This window comes from Leopardus geoffroyi, chromosome C3, assembly GCF_018350155.1.
Source record: "Leopardus geoffroyi isolate Oge1 chromosome C3, O.geoffroyi_Oge1_pat1.0, whole genome shotgun sequence".
Lineage (NCBI taxonomy): Eukaryota > Metazoa > Chordata > Mammalia > Carnivora > Felidae > Leopardus > Leopardus geoffroyi.
Window position 1 is genome coordinate 105,084,119 of NC_059338.1, and position 21,496 is coordinate 105,105,614.

Below are 21,496 nucleotides of genomic sequence, written 5' to 3' on the forward strand. Positions count from 1 at the left end.
GCCAATTTTAGGGTCCTGTCCTGGAATGATGGAGGTCTTCAGGACCACCGTCGGGCAAGGCTGTCCCACATTTGGCAAGGCACCATAAATAAACTTGCTTGTCCTAGGTCCCACCTGTTGCAGGGACCTGATCTCATGAGGCACAATGGGATATGAGTCAGGATGGCAGACTAATAAAGGAATAAGCACTGGAAATGAATATTTAGCCATCCCATAATAACCATCTCATACCCATATGCATGCACACACATGCACCACATACTCCCAGTCACCAAGGCAACCATTCCCTGAAACTGTACTTTGTTCTTTTTCACACTAGATCTTTGAAAACCATTCTTCCTTGGAGTGCAACTCTGGCCTTTGACTCTGCTGAGAAGTACCACTCCTCCTTGGGAAATGCTATTAAATCCAACATTTACCAGGTCCCTCTGAAAGTTTATGTCTTATCCTCATTCTGACCCTGAATTTAGCCAACACATCATTTGGAAACTTGCTGAAAGCACCAGCAACACAAAGTAACCATTATGATTGCTACAATGAGTCAGAAACATTAGAGACAAATACTGCCCTTAAGTCTTGTTCCCTTTTAAAGAAGGGAATCACTGGGGTGCCTGGGTGGCGCAGTTGGTTAAGTGTCTGACTTCAGCTCAGGTCATGACCTCATACTTCATGAGTTCAAGCCCCCCACACCCCCCATCGGGCTCTCTGCTCTTGGATCCTGCTTCAGATCCTCTGTCCTCTCCCCTCTGCCCTTCCCCCCACCTCTCTCAAAAATAAATAAACATTAAAAAGTAAAATTAAAAAAAAAAAAAAGGGGGAATCACGAAGTTCATGTGAAAAAGGAGACAGTTCTGGTCCTAAAAGATGGAGAGACTGATTCTCAAGATTAAAGGGGCAGCTCTTATGTAGGAAGCAGGAGTTTAGTATTATTGAATTTTTAAGAGCATTTCACATTTTTTCCTCCTTACAATAGGTATTATGCTTCAAATTAACCTCATTTCCTATCTTAGAGTTCATTATTCAAAAATGCCAACAACCTAAAGGAGTCAGTAAATAGTTAAAACATTTTTATGCCACTAACGATCTGGCTTTTGACAACATTCATTTAATAAGTAGTGAGGTTTTCTTCCTTTTACACCAACACATTGATGACTAAAGGTTCAGTCTCTGGCAAGAGTCAATGTTCATCTCTACTCTACAATTATTAGTGTCTGCTTTAAAAAAAAAAAAAAAAAAAATCTGATCTGCGACTGGACCAGAAACTTCTTTGCAGATCCTTCTATTAGATTTCTGCCGGAGGGGAAATGGTAAGCGTATTTAATTTATAGTTCTAATCCACATAAAGCACCGAGGCACCTTGGGGTAGGGAGGGAAGTCCTCGCTCTGGAACAGCTGCTTGAGAAGTCAGCTTCAGTGCATAACTAGTGATGAGGCGAGGGGGGCGGGGGGGGGGGGGTGGGTTCTGGGATTCTGGTTTTCGAAGCCCTGCGGGAGCGAAGGGAAAGCGACGAGGAAGACTCCACCCAGGCAATCTGGGTCAAGCGCCTCGTCTATAAATTACGGCAGAGAGGGGCAGGCGGCCCGCGGTGGCAGACGCGGCCCGAGAGGGTCCACGGGGAGCGGGGCTGGGGGGCGCGCCGCGCGCGGGTGGGCTGACGTGCAGGTGTGCGTGCCGGGTGGGTGTCCTCCCAGCCCCACGCTTCGGTCCCCGCACTGAGTGTGCGCGGGCGGAGGCAGGGCGCGGGGTTCCCCGTGGCCCCGGGGACTGGGCTCAGCCTCTCCAAGGGGCTCGCGTTGCCCCCCTCCCCCCGCTCCCTGGGCCTGGGTCCGTGGGTCTGTCAGCACGCAGGTCCTGTCGGTCTGTCCTCCTCACCACCACCTCCCAGCCCCCCACCTGCCGCACAGAAATCTCTGGCTGGCTGCCCGCCCGTCCCCCCTCCCCCGGCGCCCCGCATCCCTCCCGCTTCCCTGTCGGCCCCGGCCTCCCGGCGCCTGGGGCCGGCGCGCTCCGGCTCGCTCACCCGCGTGCAGGCCGCCCGCCTCGGGGCCGCTGTCGGTGGCGGCGGCGCTGGGCGGCGCGTCCGAGTCGGTGTAGGTGAGCCAGGTGGACTCGGTCTCCCGGGTCCAGCTCTCGTAGTAGCGCGGCTCGATGGCATCGGCCCGGCTCCCGCCACAGCCCATCCTCCCGCGGGGCGGGCGCGCCCGGCGGCCGCTCGGCTCGCGGCTCCGGCGGTGGCTCAGCCCCGGCGGCGCAGCCCGGGCCGGCGAGGAGGCGGCGGCGGCGACATCGCGTCCCCGGGCTCGCCTGCGCCCGCCCGCGCCGCAGCCAGGCGCCCGGCCCCCGCGGCGCCCGCCGCCCCCCGCGCCGCGCCTTCTCCCCGTGCGCCCCTCCTCTCGGTCTCCAAGGCCCTCCCCTCCCCCGCTCCCCTCCCCTCGCCCTGGTCCTCCACTCCCTCCCTCGGAGGGCCGGGGCCGGCCGGGGTCTCAGGAGCCGCGGCCAGAGTAATGGAGGAGGGCGGGGGTCTCAGGAGGGCTTCGGCCCGGCCGGCTGGCGTTATAGCTCTCAGGGTCCTGCGCATCCATCTATGCACACACTCCTCTGTTCATCCATTCATCTATTCATGCATTTATCCGTTCACCCTGCTTTCCCTCCCACCCTCCCTCCTTTCTTTCCCTCTTTTCCTCCCTCCCTCCCTTCCTTCCATCCATCCATCCATCCATCCATCCATCCATCCATCCTGGGGAGAACTGAAGCACTTGGAAGGGATCCCAAGCGGTCTGTCCGCTTGTTTCAAAAGCAGCAGAGCTGAGGGCAACCCGCTCCCCCCACCCCCAAAATGGGGAGAAAGTAGTGCCACTAAAAATTAGTGGCTAAGGAACAGTCAGAGGCCTTGCCTGGTTGTTCCCTTGTTTGGGGAGTAGCGAATGGGGCCTGTGATTTCTGAGAGACTTGGGCTAGGCTTATCACTAACACCTTCCCAGTTCTGCGACTTTGAACTTTGTTTTCAAGGAAGCAAAAGAGGGCCAGGAACCTCAGAGCATGAGGGAAACCCTCTCTGGATGGGGCTGGGAGGCATGCCTGGCTTCCCTCCAAGCCCGCCTGCAGCCCTGCCATTCCTTTGTCCATCGCCCAGCCGTCAGCCCTTCCTTCATTTCCTATGGTACTCTCGACTCCTTGTTGCACACTAGAGCTCAGACTTGGGTGGGCCAATGAATTTACCTGTCCCCAAAAAGCCAGAACACCTGGTGAAAGACGGAAACTGCCCTTAAAGGAGAGGGCTAGGATAGGGGAAGAACTGGAAGAATAAACCCTCAGTGACCCAGCTCTGCCAAAATAGAACATGATGTGGAATGAGTATTGTATTCATTAATTCAACATATATTTATTAAATACCTATTATGGCAAAACACTGCTGGTACATATAATAAATCGTGTATATTACCCATTGTATATAGACAGTAGTGTATACAGCTTAATGCATCTTATAAAGTATATAGAATATAGGCATGTTATTCATTATATCCTACATAACGTATAGAATGTAGACTCCATTGTCTATAATATGTAGCATCCAGTACATAAGACCATGTCTAGGGCATTACCTTCCAATAGTCAGTGTTCATCAAATATTTCTTCAATGAATGAATGAAAAGAGACAATATGGGGATATGGTTACGAGCACAGATTTAGAGCCCAACTCTCTGACTTTGGAGCTTGGCTCTGCCATTTACCAACCATTACCTTGGGCAAGTTACCTAACGTCTCTGTGCCTCGATTTCCTCATCTGTGAATGGGGATAATAAATTGTGTAAGTATGCATGAAGTGCCTGGAAAAGTGCCTGGCACACGGAAAGCATTCACTCAGTGTTAGCTATCCCGCACATTTGGGGCCAGGAGCAGAAATGGCATCTCTGTCCCTTAAGGAGGAAATCTCTGAAATGATGTGTTTTCACATGAGATAATGTCTCTGAATTTCTTAGCACACAACAGAAGTTTGGTAAGTGGTATTTTTTCTTTTCCCTCCTTCCCTTTTCCTTCCTTTATGATGTTAGTAGCAACCTTCCTACAAAGTGCTTATCACTCTGACAGAATTGTCGACAGAGCAACATTCTATTTTTTTCATGGAATCTCTTCTGCTACTATGTAACACCACAAATTCAAAGAATTCTTGAACCCAGAAAAAGTTAGAGATCAGCTGTTCCAGTCCTTTGATTTTACCAACTGGAAATCATGGCCAGAGAGGTTTGTGGTATCACCCAAAGTCACAAAGTAAAGTGTTATCTCTGAGAGAGCTAAAGTTTCAATCAGTGCTTGGGGTCTCTGACTGCTGTCTCTGTGCTCTTTTAACATAGGGCTTGAACTCACGACCCTGAGATCAAGACCCTAAGATCAAGATCTGAACTGAGATCGAGAGTCGGATGCTTAACCAACCAAGCCACCCAGGCACCCTGTCTCTGTGCTCTTTTAATTATAACTCTTTAGTTCGTACTAAATTTTCTCCCCAAACTTTAGGAAGAAATCTAATTAATTAAATGTAAATATGTAACATGTAATAAATTATCTTAAACTATCTGTTCAGGATCTATAACTCAACTAGCATGAATTGGTCATTTTTTTTTCCCATCAAGTTTAAAAGCAACAACAAAAAATAATTATTTTAAAGGAGGGAGGGTTGCAACAGGGAATTGAAAGCCTTAGTCAAAGCCATCCAGAGCAATGAAGTAGATTATGCCTTTAAAAACTATTGCTGAAAAAAAAATAATAAAAAATAAAAACTATTGCTGAGTCGTATTTGTAATGCGATGGGATTCTCAGAATAAAGTATGTGTGGCTTTAAGAGCCCTTGTGGTGAGTATCACCCTTGCCTTGTTTCTATGGAAACTGGAGCAGAGGGCTTTAGGGACCAAAGCCCTTCTACCTATAGATCTTATTTATCTGGCCAAGCATCACAGGGCTCTGCCCAAGTGTAGTGAGCTGAAGAAAGGAGACCTTGAGTGAGACAGTCACAGTCTAGGACAGAACAGAAGCTGTGCAGGACCCTAAGCCTTCAGGATCAGTCATCTGAAAGAAGAATACAGACAGAGTCACTGCTTTATACGTTTTGAATTTGCCAAGTGAAAAAGTCATACAAATGAGGAACGAAAGCAGCAATAATTCTGGCCAACAGGATGCAGATTCCAGGTAAATCTCTTTAGTCCTGAATGCCAAACTTCAGCTAGGATCCCCTGAGTCCAGATTCAGCGAGCAAACCAGAGCTATAGGCTCCCCCATGCCCTCCATCTGGAAGATTCTAAAGTAGTTTCCACTGAGCAACCCTCCGGTTCCCCAATCTTGACTAGCTGACACATCCTCATTGACCTACAAATTGTAATTTTGTTGTAAAGGAAAAGAGCTCAAAGTTAGCACCCCAAAGCACAAAATCTAATTCCATTCTTCACAGATGGGGGGGGGGGGTAGTCAGCAGGTGTCATTGAACATGGGCCCATTCACTCACCTCTCACCTTTGAAGAATGCATCCCGGGGGAGATCTGTGGTCCTGGCGTTGAGGTGATACACAGACGCCAGGTAAACATGACAACCAGAGTGAAAACAAGAAAGAGAAAGTGAAATATTAAAACAGCAAGAAGATAAATGAGTTTTTGACTTGGATTAAGAGGTTAGAGAGAGTGAAAGAGAAAATTTTGCGCATGTGGAAAAAAGAAAATAATTAATTGCGTATGTTACCACAAAACATTTATATAGAAGTGTGAACCTAAACATTGTAAATTCTCCCCCATTAATATTTAAACCAAATAATTCTCAGGAGAAGACAGGTCAGCTCCTCGGAGTTAATTCTAAAGAGATTCAGCAAATGCTTTCAATGCCTTCAGCGTTCATCTCCGAGCCTGGAGGAATGTCCTGTGGGACTTTGTTACACCCCAGATGAAAACCCAGGACAAAGCAGTTGCTGGTATTTCCAAGTTTCTGATTTCATTAGACTTCCTTTCTGTGTAGCCCTAGCTCATTGATAAGATGTAATGAATAACCGATTTGTTCTCTCACCAGGGAATATGAGCCACATTCTCCAGAAAATGGCCTGGAGAGGAAAGTCTGGTGATGATGAGGTGGCTGCTGTGTGATTTTTTAAAATGGCAGAACTTCAGATTGTAGACTGTAACAGCTTGAAGAAAAGGGGACTGAATTAGAGGCGAGAAGAGATCCACAGAGGCATATTCCCACAGGACTAATTCCAAAGAGAATTCCAAAAACCCAGAGAAGGTTTTGGTAAAACATCCACATAGTACTACATATTCTTTTCCTTTTTCCTTTGAGAGAGAGAGAGAGGCAGAGACAGAAACAGAGCATGAGAGGGGGAGGAGCAGAGTGAGGGAGACACAGAATCTGAAGCAGGCTCCAGGCTCTGAGCTGCCAGCACAGAGCCTGATGCGGGGCTCAAACCCACCAACTGTAAGATCCTGACCTGAGCCGAAGTCAGACGCCTAATCTACTGAGCCACCCAGGCGCCCCAGCACTGCGTGTTCTTAAGGCTGTTTAGAGCCCTCCATGTCCTTTAGCGTCACACTGGATGAATTAATAATGTTTCTGTAATTCCTCTTCACCTGAAACAAAGAAAGGTTGAGACATTTGCCAAAGGTTGGTCTAAATGTCAGGAAGAGGAAGATTGGAGCCTAGATCTTAGTCCCTACACACGGAGTCTTACTTCACTCTACAGCAAAGGAAGGGCAGAGTTTGGAGAACGAGCATTTTCTATGGGTTTGCATGGTGCCATCTACAGTGTTTACTAAGACCTGACCAAGCATCAGGTCTCCCTGATCGAAACTTCACCTTGAACCCAGGAAGATTTTGACAGCATGGGAATCTGAAAAGTAGTTTGAGAATCAGCAGGCACCTGTCAGAATATAATCGGACGAAAAGAGGACTCAACTAGATGGAATAGATTGTGCCCGATGCTGCTGGCAGAGGATGGCTAGTTCACAAGGCCAGGAGTCCAGGAGTGCAGGGTTCGGGTTTTTAGGGCAAAGCTCACGGACAAGAACAGAATGTTCTCCTCACCCCTGACTGTGGGCTGGAGCAGGGGGGCAAACTGTTTCTTGGGGCTCTTGACTGTTCTCAGCAATGTTCACGTAGCTCAGAGTAGCCCAGATAATTGAGATTCTTTCTCTGAAAGAAAAGAAGGCACGTACAGACAATTTTTTGTTTGCTGTTTGCTTAATGGCAACAGTTAATCTAGACCTCCAATCATTAAAGAAACGTGGGGTATCTTACTCAATTCCCTTTACCAAAGGTGCATTGCCTACTTAGTCAGAGTCAATAATTTTTTTTTTAATGTTTATTTATTTTTGAAGGAGAGAGAGACAGGGTGTGAGTTGAGGAGGGTCAGAGAGAGAGGGAGACACAGAATCTGAAGCAGGCTCCAGGCTCCGAGCTGTCAGCACAGAGCCTGACGCGGGGCTCAAACTCACAAACCGCGAGATCGTGACCTGAGCCGAAGTCGGACGCTCAACCGACTGAGCCACCCAGGCGCCCCAGTCAGAGTCAATAAAAATGAGTCCCAGGCAAGTGAAAAATTACAAATTAATTTTCATGTTTATTCTATTGTTCCTTAGGGTGGGGCAGGCTGTTAACTGTACTTATGTATAAAGTTAGACCCCAGCACAGCAAAGCTCTGGGAAACAGATGGTGACTTTTATTCATCCTTTCCCAGAGGAGAGCGAAAAGGACCACAGTCAGCTACACTGTCGATGCCACTTTGGTTGTCGCTGTTGTGACTGATGCCTTCATCAGATGAGGTGTAGATATAAGAGAGGGGTGAGACGCAGGGTAGTCAGGCCATCTCCCAATCCTGTCCCCGTAAAATTAACGTGAAAAGGAGGTTTGGTTTACCTTCTGCTTAGTCTTCAGTCAGCAGAAAAGTAATTGCCTTATCCTAACTGAAAAACGTGACTTCCTGATTATAGTAAAGAGAGGAAAGGGAAAAAAAGAGCAGGGCAGACACAGGCCTTTCATTTGTAAGAACCGGGCGAAAATGTTGCCTCCTGAGAGAGCCGGCAGCTCAGAAGATGGTGGAAAAGGAGCTGAGGCAGCCCATGGGGCATTTTGAAGACAGAAGTTGTCCGTTTGCATGAAGCTCCCAATACACCACCCATTCGAGGGGGTTGATCTGACTCTGCCTGAATTTGAGGGTCATGAAATCGAGGATTTAGAATGTTCGTCGCATTCCCCGCCCCCTCCAAAAAAACCTGTGTTCAAATTCAGACTCCAATGCTTACTCATTGTGAGACCAGAGGCACTGTTGGAAGTAAACACAGTACCTGCTTCACAGGGTTGTCAAGAAGAGGGGACAGTGCATGGAAGGTTCTGAACACAAGTCTTTACAACAGAGGCTAGTGTTCAACAGAGGCTATTGTTTCAAGCTTTAAAAATGTTTATTCTTGGGGCACCTGGGTGGCTCAGTGGATTGAGCGTCCAACTGCGGCTCAGCTCATGATCTCAGGGTTCATGAGTTCGAGTCCCGGCCTCTGTCAACACAGAGCCCACTTCAGATCCTCTGTCTCCCACCACACCCCCCCGAAACCGATCCTCTCCCACTCACGCTCTCTCAAAAATAAAAATAAACATTTATAAAATAAAAAAATAGAAATGATTTATTCTTGTTATTGTTATTCCTTGACTGACTGGGACAGCCGGGACTTCTTTCTATCCTCCTTTTTTTTTTTTTTCAACGTTTACTTATTTTTGAGAGACAGAGGGAGAGAGCACAAGCAAGGGAAAAGCAGAGAAAGAAAGAGACACAGAATCAGAAGCAGGCTCCAGGCTCCAAGCTGTCCGCACAGAGCCCAACACGGGGCTCGAATTCACAAACTGTGAGATCATGACCTGAGCCGAAGTTGAACACTCATCTGACTGAGCCACCTAGGCGCCCCATCTTTCTATCCTGCTTTTGACATTGCTGGGCTGACTTTACATGTTCTCCTACCATATCCTTAAAGCCCTGGAATCCTCAGAGCAAGGCAGAGTGAGAACAAGCTATGTTAACCTTAATGGGGCTCCAAAAGTGTGGAGGCCCCTCTCCCTTTGGGTCTCCACCTCTGGCCAGAGAGACTGAGCTCACAGGCAGGACGAGCTTTCTGCAAAGGTGCAGCTGAGTTTTGTACCCAGAGGCGACCATGGAAACCACTGGGGACTCTGGAGGGTGGCCATCCCTGCAAGACGCCCTTTCTGATAAACAGGGGAACAGATGGACCTTCGGTGCACACAGACAGGCCTCCCAGACTGGAACAGGTCCACTCGGGGGCCGGAGGCCGGGGGGCCGGGGGGGGGGGGGCGCAGGGGAGACAGCGGTCCTCCACCCAGCTCCTATGACTAATTGTAGCTAACTTTATGGAGCTCTTTTATGCCCCAGCCTCGGTGTAAAAAGCACTTTGCATATGGATTAGCTCATTTAGTCCTCAGCAGCATGAGGAGGTAGGTGCTATTAAAAGCCCCATTTTCATAATGAGACACTAAGACTTACAGAGGTTAAGCGACTCGTCTGACGTCAACCGTGACACCAAAGCCAAGATTTCAATGCAGGTTCACGTGACACCAAAGTGCACGCATTGGTCACGTTGCCTGTCTTCCGTTTGAGAGCTGTTCACATGGGGCCGGGCAAACATCTAGGGAGGGGTCTTCTCCGAGGGCAACCCCGTTGTGGAAAAGCTACACTGTGTTCCTACTATTCACAAGGGGAAAGGGAAGATTAAGGGCCTGGAGAAATGTTCCAGGTCCACGCCGTGTGTATGCTGTCAGTAGTCCTATTCGGAATTGAGAAAAATAGAACAGTTACTGGAAATAGGGTGAAAAATTACTCCATCCACACTTTAGAACTCCCTCATAAACAGTCATGTGACCAAATCCAGGAACAAGCCATGAATATAAGAACAATGATTTGATTTTTGTTTATTATCCACATTGCATAGGGTGTTACCCTGGCAGCGCTGGGAGGAAACGAGCTAGTAAAAATTATGTGTGGGCCGGTGGAATGTTTTGATTATCCGCATTGTTGATTTTACCTCCTGACAGATTCTTTCATTAGGTTGAATTAACTGATGCGCCTTTCAAGTTCTCAGCTAACAGCAAGCAACGCACTGAGGAATCTCAGGGAATTGCTGCCACCACAGGCCAGAGAGCAGGCAGTTTCATTCTTATCAAAGCATCTCAAATAAGAATAGCATTAGGACTGTGGGGGGGAAGAAAAGAGGACAAACCCCACCTTACTGGATAAGCCCTATACAGAAAGAACAGTGAATCTCTTTTGGGTCCTCAAAAATGTATGGGGACATTTTAGGGGGACAAGGCGTGGGGGGTGATTAGAGAACGAAAGAAAAGTCAGTGGTCATGGTGAGGAACAAGTTAAAGCTAAATATCTAAACCTCTCTGGTCAAAGCTCCGGGGAGCTCTACTTGCCCCGGAGACTGAGAAACCTCCTGGGAAGAAGATTTGGGGAAATCAAGCTTGCTCAAAAAGCAAGGTCTGAGCGGTCAGAAAGAAAGAAGGTTCTCAGTGCAGCCTCATGGCGGTTACTCAGTTCACCGCCTGCCCTGCCGATGCCCCTGGTCCTCCAAACCCTCCTCCTCTATGAACCCGTTGGACCCAAAGCCTGTAGAGAGGAGGAGGCTGTAAGCAAAACTAGAAAATACTCCCACTCAGAGCTGTTTGTGGTGCTTGCCAGAGGTTGGGGTGGAGAGTAGGCGAAATGAGTGAAGATGGTCAAAAGGTATAACTTGCAGTTAGAATATAAATAAGTCCTGGGGGTGTCAGGGACAGCGTGGTGACTACAGGTAAGGACACTGTATTGCATATTTGGACATTGCTAAGAGAGTAGATGGATGTGAAGTGGACTTATGGTGGTGAGCATTTCACGATGCGTACAATTACAGAATCACTGTGCTGTCCATCGGAAGCTAATGTGATATTACGTGTCAGTTATACCTCAATAAATAAGATTAAAAAATTTTTAAAGCTGTCTGATATTAGGGCATAGATGTCACCCCTTTGGCACGCCCCTCAGCAATGAAACATATAGAAAAATAGGAGAGATATGTGTTCTGGCATGTCTATCAGGAGACTGCAGCACCCAGAAGAGACGTGGAGACCCCCAGGGAGATAACAAGGGCGCCCAGTAGAAAAGCCAGACATCTGGTGGAGACATGGTAACAAGTGGGACTTTGTTATAAGAGCAACACAAAGTATTTTTCTCAGAAGAGACACTAATCTGCTTTTTGGGTTGTTTTTTTTTTTTTTTTAAAGAGCACTTGTGTAGAGAACTGACTTTAGGGAACCAAGAGAAAAAGTAGGGAGACCAGTTTTGAGCCTGTTGCAATGATCAAGGCAAGAGATAGATGACAGCAGCTTACAGACAAAGGAAGGTGGCAGGGAGGATGAGGAAAAACGGATAGACTGGAGGCACATTTCGGAGGCAGAGTCAGGAAGGCTGGCTGATGTTTTGGATGTCAAGGGTAAGGAAGAGGGAGAAAACAAGAATGACTCTGATTTCTGCTTGCTTAGCAGGGTGGGTAAGGAAGACTTGCTGAGAAATTAATTTAGAGGAAGAAAATCAGGAGTTCTGTTTTAGACACTTTGAAGTTAAGCATGTCTGGGAGTTAAGAGAAGACAGAACATCAAAGGAAGGTCAGTGCTGCAGCCACGAACAAAAGTGTGAGATTCCGCAAGGAGAGAGAAGTGAGTGCAGAGGGAGAGGGGAAGGGGTGGCCTGGGATCCACCCTGAAGAAACCACTCTTCAGAGGACAGGTAAAGGAAAATGAACTTGAGAAGAGGACGGAGAAGGGGAAATCAGAGAAGTGGGAGGTGGCATCCCGAAGCCAAGAGAAGAGGACCAGCCAAGAGAGCAGTCAGTTTTGACAAAAGCTGCTGAGAAGTTGTGCAGGTCAAGGATGAAGAACATTGCGTTGGGTTTCGGAACATGGAGTCACTGGTGACCTTGGTGAGAGAGATGTCAGCGGAGGCGGAGCCAGAGTGGGTGGGTTAATGAGCAAGTGAACATGCACATTCAACTTTACTGCCTCTTGAAACACCACAAAAACAACAATAATGTGATCGTCTTTACCATAAACCCAAAAGGATGGTGAGAAGGGACGAACACACAACAACCACAATGTTTTGCAAGCTAGAAATCACACAGATGAGCTGTAACCGATTAAGCAGGCTGAAGGAAGCCAGATCCTGAGTCAGTAGTGAGGAAGCCTCAAACTAACACAATTTACATTTTCAAAGTCTCAGGGAATGGTGGCACCAGGAAACTTTAAAAGTAGAGGTAAGGTCAGAGGACTGGGAATTGGCATTTGAGCAATGGAAACTGGTTGAAAGCAGTCTGAAAAGTAATCATATTTGCAACCACCCCCACCCCCCCCCCCCAACCATGTCCTGAATGGTCTTTTTTACTGTTCTCCCCAGACCTGGCAGAAGACAGGTTCATTCTCTGGAAAGATATGACCATGAGTCTCCAGACTGGGGTACCAAGCAGGAAGATTAAGAGACTGTATGCTTTTGTGTGCTGAGACTCCTCAAGACTCCTCCCCTCCTCACCTTCCAGAACTCAGACAGGGAAGATTCTCTTGGGAAACTGCCCAGTCCAGAGGCAAGATACCTGCATCAGGGTTACCCAAGGAAATAGCCAGGGCAGACTGCCCTCCTCTGAAGCTCACAGTTGACAAGCTCCATTCATGTTAACAAAGCTTCAAATCAGCTTTTTTGCCCCCACTACCAAGCATAAGCAGGCAGCTATTAAAAGATATCTGAAGAAAGCCACTTGGAGAAAATAAAGACTATACAAGAGGAAGAAAACTTCCAGAAAATGATATATTTAGTATCCTCACAGCTTTTAGAAGAGATAGTGCAACCAGGAAAGAAGAACAGATTGCAAGTAAAAATAGGACCCTCAGAGAACAAACAACAACCTAAAGACCTTGGAAATTAAATTTATGATGGCAGAAATGAAAGCCTCAGTAGAAGGGCTACAAAAATAAAACTTTGGCAAAACAAAAACAAAAACAAAAACAAAAACAAAAACAAAAACAAAAAAAACAATAAAATGGAGTATAGGAAAAAAAATATGGAAATTAGAGGATCTGTCTAGGAGTTCCAGTACCCAAATAATAGGAGTGCCAGAAAGAGATAAGAAAACACAGAGGGGAGGAAATCGTCAATGAAATAATTTAAGAAAATTTTCTAGAGTTGAACTGTCAAAATGGATGAAGGTAAACCTATCCCCAAGCACATCATTGTAAAATTTCAGAACACTAGGGACGAAGAGGGGAGACTGCAGGCTTCCCTAGAGAAAATAGATGACATTCAGAGGATTAAGAATCAGAATATGTTGGGGCACCTGGGTGACTCAGTCAGTTGAGCGCCTGGCTCTTGATTTTGAATCAGGTCACGGTCTCACAGCTCATGGGATCAAGCCCTGCATCGGGCTCTACACTAACAATATGGAGCCTGCTTGGGATTCTCCCTCTCTCTCTGCCTCTCCCTCACTTGTGCTTGCTCTCTCTCTCTCAAAATAAATACATACATTAAAAAAAAAAAAGAATGTCTTTGGACTTTTCAATCATAACCCTGGAGGCTAGATCACAAGGCAATGTTGCTTTCAAAATTCTGAAGGAGTTATTTTCAACCTAGATTCTTTTTATACCTAGCCCAACCATCTATTAAGTAAAAGCTTAGAATACAGACAGTTTCACTTGCAAGGTTCCCCCCAATTTAGCACCCATCCACTTTTCTCAAGAAGTGACTGAAAGATGTGTCCCACAAAAATAGGAAAGGAGAAGAGTTTGGACTTGGGATCGAAGAAAAAGATGCAGAGAATCCCGGGCTGATAGTGAAGGAACCTCCTAAGAGACAGTGCCACCTACAACAGCTCAGGAAGACAGACTGGAGACGATCTACATGGGGAAGGTCAGAAGACAGACTGGAGACGATCTACATGGTCAGAAGGCTGTGGAAGAGATTTCCTCAAGAGGATAAACAAATTTGATAGCTGAATCTAAACATCTTGAGAGGAGTTAAATAGTGACAGCCTTTAGTGGAACTGGTGGTGAGTACATGGAAAACTAAGTAAATGAAAAAAGGCATTCCCAGGAAAATTAAAGGTTGTATAAAAAAGAAAAAGTCATCTACATTTGAGACATGCCTCAGCTCTCAATATCATAATAAAACAAACACTGATTTTTTAACGAAGCAAAACTATAACGTCACCATGCCCTCACCCTGATGTAAGTGTATATGTGAGTGCTGCAGGGAAGAGGAAGGAATGATGGAAAAAATGAGAGTCAAATCTTCACTCTCTCTAAGGGAAGTAGATAAAAGTGCCTAAAATTGCGGGATCAAGAAGTAGCATGATACTAGCATTTTATTTAAAAACCAGAGAGTTAAATGCCAAAAAGAAAATCAGCAGGGCCCCTGGGTGGCTCCGCTGGTTAAGTGTCTGACTCCGATTTCAGCTCACGTCATGATCTCACGGTTCATGGGACTGAGCCCTGCATCGGGCTCCACAACAACAACATGGCGTCTGCTTGGGATTCTCTCCGTCTCTGCCCCTCCCTCAGTTGTGCTTGCTCTCTCTCCATCTCTCATTCTCAAAATAAATAAATAAACTTAAAAAAGAAGAAAGAAAGAAAGAAAGAAAGAAAGAAAGAAAGAAAGAAAAAGAAAGAAAGAAAGAAAGAAAGAAAGAAAGAAAGAAAGAAAGAAAGAAAGAAAGAAAGAAAGAAAGAAAGAAAGAAAGAAAGAAAGTCAGCAAAAGGAGTTATAGGTAGCTGTCTTTGATGCGGGAAGCAGACCAGGGGACTATTTTTCATCACAAGCCTTATGGAACTACTTGATTCTTTAAAAAAAACGTGTGTGGATCATCCCACCAAAAACAGAAACCAAAGAGAAATGAAGGTAAACAGAAAGTGCAGAAGTGATGGTGGCATGTGTAGACAAGTGTTTTGAGATATCTGGTTCTAAAGGGGAACAGAAAAGTGAGGTAGGGTAGCTTGGCTCAAGGGTGGGTTTTTTAAAGATGGGACAGGGAGCACATTTGGCATGAGACTTGTTTACCAAAAGAGAGACTGGTGGTGCAGCAGAGGGAGGATTCCAGAAGGAGTGAAGTCCCTGGGAAGATCAGAGGGATGGGATCCAAAGCCCACAGGGTGGGGATAGGTGTTGATATGGGAGGAACACCTCCTTCCCTGGAATAAGAGGGAACAAAAAGATAGACGCAGACACAAATAACATTGCAGAATTTGTCGCGACCCTGCCTCTTGCCTTGTCAGGCCTCAACAAGATACCCAGAGTGGAACCCAATGCAAGACACTGGCAGTTATCCGAGGAGTAACACACACAGCATCTCCAGGCGTGTTCCTGGTTCTTTCAACCCTCCCACGGTGTGGGATGCCAAACTGCCTCTGCTCGATGAGTAACTCTCCCACAATGGATGTATTAACCTTTCATCTCACAGGAATAAGCACGTCTACCTTTGAAAATAAAGATGTCCACTGGTAAGGTGCTGGATTCAATTTTCCGGGGCGGGGAGTGGGGGGGGGGGGCTGGGGAAACCCTCCTGCTGCAAAACGACTACATCCCAGGTAAAAGCATACTTACTGATGCAACACTGGGCTTGTAGGAAATCGGGGAAATTGCTGAGGGACCCCCTCCCCGCAAAAAAAAGGAGCAAACCATAAGTGGAACTTAGAGCTGCAAGCAGGGATCAGGCAGGGAAGAACAGAACTGTCCTCGGAGCAAATGGTGGCAGCCGAGGCACGATGCAGATACCCTTGAGCCAGCAGCCAGGAGGGGGAGCCGAACCTTGGACTCTTCCATTAGGCCACAACTGTGGAAGAGGTCTGAGTGGTTCCAAGTTAGCAGCGCTCGGCAGAAACAGAAGCAAATCCTTCCAGAAGAGAGCACCCCCGCCCCCGCCCTGTTTAAACCTGGAAGATTCCCACAGATGAAGATCTAACAAATGTGAGCACGCACACACACACACACACACACACACGCACGCGCAGAGATAGGCAGGCCAAGGAGGGGCAACAATGAGCATGAGTGACAGTCAGCAGGCACATCTTCATGAAAAGACAGGAAAAGGAGATTAAAACAAACAACAACAACAAAAACAACAAAACCCTGTCTTGCTTACCCGCATTGGCCTTCGGAACACATACCACAATCGTCTGAGTTCTTACTACAGTGCACATTCCTGGGCCCCATTCCAGGCTCACAGAGCCGGGCCTCTGGCACTTGAGCCTGGGAATCTGCATTAACCCTCATTCCCCACAGAAAGAAAACCAGACACGCAGACCTGGCTTTCCTTTCCACAATCACATTCCTACAGCTTTTATTGTTCACTCATTCATCAAGAAATGATCACAGCAGGCCCATCCATTCAAAAAGCTAAAGGGAAACTTAAGAAAATAGCTAAACAAAAGAGCACCCCCTAGTGCCAGCACAGGGACCAAGTTGGCCTGGATGCTGTTTCTCTCCTGTTAGAAGCAGCAGGGACCTCGTCTATCCAGCCCCTGAGCCCTTGGAGCCGTCACTGTGCTGGAATCCTGGTCACATGTCCGTGACTGTAGTGCATACAATACTGTGATTGAAGACGATGGGAACTGGGGACCATAATAACCACCAATGTCATAGCTTAACGTAGACTGTGTTGGGGCGCCTGGGTGGCTCAGTCGGTTAAGCGTCCGACCTCAGCCTGGGTCACCATCTCGCGGTCCGTGAGTTCGAGCCCTGCGTCGGGCTCTGGGCTGATGGCTCAGAGCCTGGAGCCTGCTTCTGATTCTGTCTCCCTCTCTCTCTGCCCCTCCCCTGTTCATGCTCTGTCTCTCTCTGTCTCAAAAATAAATAAACGTTAAAAAAAAACAAAAAACAAAAAAAAAAACAAAAACGTAGACTGTGTTCACCAGGCATTTAGAAGTGCTTAAAAGATCCATGGTGGGCTGTCAGGAGACTACAGGAGGGACTGGGAGAACTCACTCCAAAGGAAGATAGGCATAGGCTGGGTCCAAATAATGCGCTCATTTCAAATAGAGGACTAATTTTGAGTACAACAGAAGCTGATTCTAATTTACTTGGCCCCACCCCCATGGCCCTTATCCTGGGGAAAGTATTGGACAAAAACGAACCAACAAAAAGGACAAAGAATGCAAACAAAACATACCACTGCCTTGAAATCGTGTATCTTAAGGAGCAGGGGACAAGCTAAGGGGAAATGTTAAGTGCCTTGTGAGGAAATTGGCAATGACAACAATAGCCAATCAAAGTTGAATGGCTACTGTGGGTCAACAAGGGTAGAGCATTATGACAGTCCTATCAGGCAGGCATTACTGTTATTATTTTACAGATAAGAAAGCCGAGTTCAGAGAGGTTGAGCCACTCGCTCGCTAATGCACGGCAATATATCGTGGAGCCAAAGTTGAACTCAGGACTGCTCAACCTCACAAGCCACAGTTCTAAGCTTTTTTTTCTGATTTGACTGTTTAAGCAGGTGATTAAATTTCAGTGTTCTCGATTTAGAAAAGTCACTGCAGGATGTTCAGTGAAAATTCCTTCCCTCACCACCGCCACCCGGCTCCGTTCCTCACGGACAGCTAGTGCCGTTAGATTATGTGTGATATTCCAGAGATATTTTAGTCTTTGATCTGCTGCACAAGTGACAGCAGATTACACACACTGTTCTGAATCTCACACTTTTTTGCAGAGGAAAATGTCCTGTGGAGCAAGCACCCCGTATCAGTACCTAACGGGCCTCCTTGTGCTATTTTCCAGCTGTAGGATCTCACTGTGGTGAGATGCCAAGGTCCTGTTTACCAGTCCCTGGTCAGTAGACTTAACGGGTGTTTCCATTTTCCGAATAGAGTAGCTGATGCACTTTACTCTGAGCAAACTCCACTCCCTCTGGGGGGACCTTGAGATCCTCCCATGGCAATCAGGCTCCTCTAAGCTGAGAGACACAGCGACACTTCGGGTTGCCCTAACCAGTGGGGGTTTACAGGGAAGGCCGGAAAGAAGGGGAACTGAACACAGCTGGAGAACAGCAGGAGGCAGAATAGCTTCTCCCAGGCACCGGGCACCTCTGCCCCCGGCAGGGGTGAGGTGTGCCATCAGCTACCCTCACTCTGCTCCCAAGCCTCCCTCTCCCATCTTGTGCCCGGAGTCCAAACTTCGACACAGGAGAGGGGCAGGGTCTCCGGCACGTGGATGCCTGGGGAGGCTTGGGGAGCTGTTGGCCCGTCAGATACCCTGGGAGCAGAGTCCACCCCTAGTCCCACCAGGTGTAGAAAAGGTAGTGGGGTCAAGTGGGTGAAAATGGGAGAGCCTGTGCATAAAGGGCCATGTCCCCAGAAAAGGCTTGGAGTTCCTTGCTCAGAGCAAAACAGACTCTCTGCCGGTACCTCTGGCCCAGCGATTTCAGAACCGCCGGGGAGGAATTTAAGTGAGCTGAACTCCAGCCAAGCAAGTGAGGCCGGAGTCAGAGGCTCTCTTAATGTTACCTGGTTTTTAGAACCAGGCTGTTTCAGTCTGGGGGGAAAAATGATCCCAGGGAACCACTGGTGAGGCTTTCTAGCTTAAAAAACAAGCTCACGTACCTTAGTTCACCACAGTCTCCTGAAGCGCCTATTATCAGTAGCGTTCCCATTTTATGGATGAGGAAAACTGAGGCTCAAGAGGTTGTATGAGTTACCTGGGATCACACAGCCAGTCAGCAATGGAGCTGAGACTCAAATACAGGCCCTGGATTTGGTGCTTCCTTGTGATTCCTCACGTCGATACAGTAGCCCCTCGCTTATGAGTGGGGCCCGCGCTGCAAGCCCCCCAATGCCACCTGAAACCACAGATAGTGCCGACCCCTACATACACCGCGTTGTTTCCTAGACGGACATACCTATGTGACCTGTAAATGAAGCACAGTAAGAGATTAACAACAATAGTAAAATAGAGCAATTATAACAATACGCTGTAATAGGGGCGCCTGGGTGGCTCAGTCGGTTAAGCGGCCGACTTCGGCTCAGGTAATGATCCCGCGGTCCGTGAGTTCAAGCCCCGCGTCAGGCTCTGTGCTGACAGCTCAGAGCCTGGAGCCTGTTTCGGATTCTGTGTCTCCCTCTCTCTGACCCTCCCCGGTTCATGCTCTGTCTCTGTCTCAAAAATAAATAAACGTTAAAAAAAAAAAATTAAAAAAAAAAAAAACAATACGCTGTAATAAAAGTCACAGTCTCCCTCTCAGAATATCTTACGGTACGTACGCTTCTTGTGGTGACGTGAGATGATAAAACGCGCACGTGACGAGATGAAGGCACGGGAATGACATAGCTTTGGGACGCCGTCTTAGGCTACCATTGACCTTGTGTTGATGCGTGAGGAGGGTGGTCTGCAGCTGGACACGGTGGGCTGCGGGAACTGAAACCACGGATAAGGGGGGCTCTTGTACTTGAGTTTCTGCCATTCCCCAATGGCAGTGCTCCCAGCTCTCTCTGGGAGGCCCCCCACTCCCCTCCCTCTCTGTGCTCGGGCAGGTTGTTCTCATTCACTGCCTTGCCTTAGTCTCATTCCAAAAGGTCGATGGCCCCCGGTTTCTCTGCCCAGCCCAGGCCTTCCTCCTGAGTTCCATGCTCGTCTATCTACTATCCTACTGGACGCCCCCACGTAGCCGCCCAAGTCACCTCAAGGTCTTTTTCCCTAAACCGCGTCCCCTCTTCCTCTGTGCTTTCTCAGTAGCAGTAGCTTCCCTTGCTCAAGCACACCATGTGCCATTGTATGTTGGCAAGACAGGGGTACCGTCATCCCATTTTACAGATGAAGAAGCCAAGGCACAGAGATGCTAACTTACTGGCACAGGGCCATAGCTCTAAGTCGTTGACAGCCGGGATTCAAACTGAGCTCTGTGGCGCATTGCTCCCACATTAGGCTGTCCGGGAACTGCAGGCCACGGTTGTCCACCCTGTTGAACGAACGAGCCAGAAGTCGTGGGGCGCCCTCTTACTCGTGCTTCCCTCTCCCCCGCCCCGCCCCCGCCCCACAGCTGCTCCAGAGCCAAGTCAGTCCATTCTGCCTCCTGAGGGTCTGTCAGGTCGTGCCTTCTCTCCATTCCCATCACCACTCACTCAGTTCAGCCCCTAAATGACGGCTTCCCCCAATACTGAAAAAGCCTCCTAACTAGTTTCTCTGTCTCCGGCATCAGCCCCCACTTCAGATCCTCTCTCTCTGGGAATAAGCCTTCTAAAATATACCCGAGCGGGGAGGGGGGCTGGGGGGCTCAGTCAGGTAAGCGTCCGACTCTTGGTTCCGGCTCAGGTCATGATCTCACGGGTTCGGCTATACACCGAGTGTGGAGCCTGCTTGGGATTCTCTCTCTCCCTCTCTCTGCCCGTCCCTCGTGCGCTCTCTCTCTCTCTCCCCCTCTCACTCTAAATAAATAAATAAATAAATAAATAAATAAATAAATGAAATAAAAGTAAAAATGAAATATACCTGATCATCACATGCCACTGGTTAAGAGTCTCCGAAGGCTTCCTACTACCTTGAGGATGAAATCTCAAGTCCCCGAGACTGCCACTGCCTGTCCCTCCGTGCCACCTCTTGCTGGGTCTCTGCAACAGCCCGTAGCATAATGAATAAAAAATAGGCTCAGCTCTTGGAGGTTTCCACGAATGGAGCCAATATGTATGCTCTGTCCATGGCACATGCTGCTAAGCCAGGTCGTCTATACTGCAGTCCAGTGACACGGAATAAAGCCTGGGTGAGAGGCGTTCAGATGCAACACAGAGAAAGACTGAATTGTGCACGAACTACTGACAAGTGTCCAGTAATCTAACATGCTGTCGTTTACCCACTCGGTCACATTCATATTGTCTTCGGCACAATGTAATCTGGTCTTACAACAGGGTCACCAATTACACCCAGGATGGCAGGATGTGTTACTGAATGATTTATCGCTCCACACCTCATAGAAAAGTGCACTTTATGCATTTTCCAAAACTATTCAACGCAGAGAGCATAATTTGTGCTCAGCAGAAGAAGGATCTGGCTGTTTGATGCTCATTAGCATATTAAAGCCCCAGAGAAATCCAGCAGTGTGGGAAGTAGAGCGATGTTGTTCACAGTTGTCTCTCTGCACATCTATCTAGTAACATCTTCTAGAGATGTTTCCTGTCCACAGATGTTTGGGGAAGCACTGTAATCCAGGGCAGAGTCTCTAAAGCCTTCTGGAATTTCACCTACTCTGAAGGCGGGATGTAATTGCAGATTGCCACTCTGCCTTGAACAGCTTGGGTGGATTCCCACCGGTGTTTCGAGATTCAGTTCAGGTACCACTTTTTCCCAGAAGCCATCGCTCTCTCTCGTTTTCACACATATACACACACACACGTTTGTGACATGCAAATTGTACATAATCTCATAACACCTCTCTCTCACATTTTCTATTGTTTTAAATTATTTTGAGAGAG

The 21,496-nt window shown here is 47.6% G+C and overlaps 1 protein-coding gene and 1 long non-coding RNA gene across 4 annotated transcripts in view; both read right to left on the reverse strand.

The window, feature by feature from the left end:
• Positions 1–5,630, reverse strand: part of BAALC (BAALC binder of MAP3K1 and KLF4) — an 89,091-nt gene extending 83,461 nt beyond the window's left edge. The window contains exon 1 of one of the 3 annotated variants that reach the window (XM_045453997.1): positions 5,496–5,630. In XM_045453997.1, coding sequence (XP_045309953.1) covers positions 5,496–5,574 — 79 coding nt within the window. In that variant the 5' untranslated portion in view covers positions 5,575–5,630. Of the gene's footprint in view, positions 1–2,021; positions 2,339–5,495 lie in introns of those variants that run through there. The other 2 variants (XM_045453996.1, XM_045453998.1) reach the window with 2 other exon arrangements.
• An 11,309-nt stretch (positions 5,631–16,939) lies between these two features.
• Positions 16,940–21,170, reverse strand: LOC123585631. Its single transcript, XR_006706321.1, has 4 exons — positions 20,520–21,170; positions 19,879–19,989; positions 19,286–19,448; positions 16,940–18,942 (listed from the first exon to the last, which is right to left on the reverse strand). It is a non-coding gene; the product is annotated as an uncharacterized LOC123585631 (long non-coding RNA).
• Between the last annotated feature and the right edge of the window lie 326 nt (positions 21,171–21,496).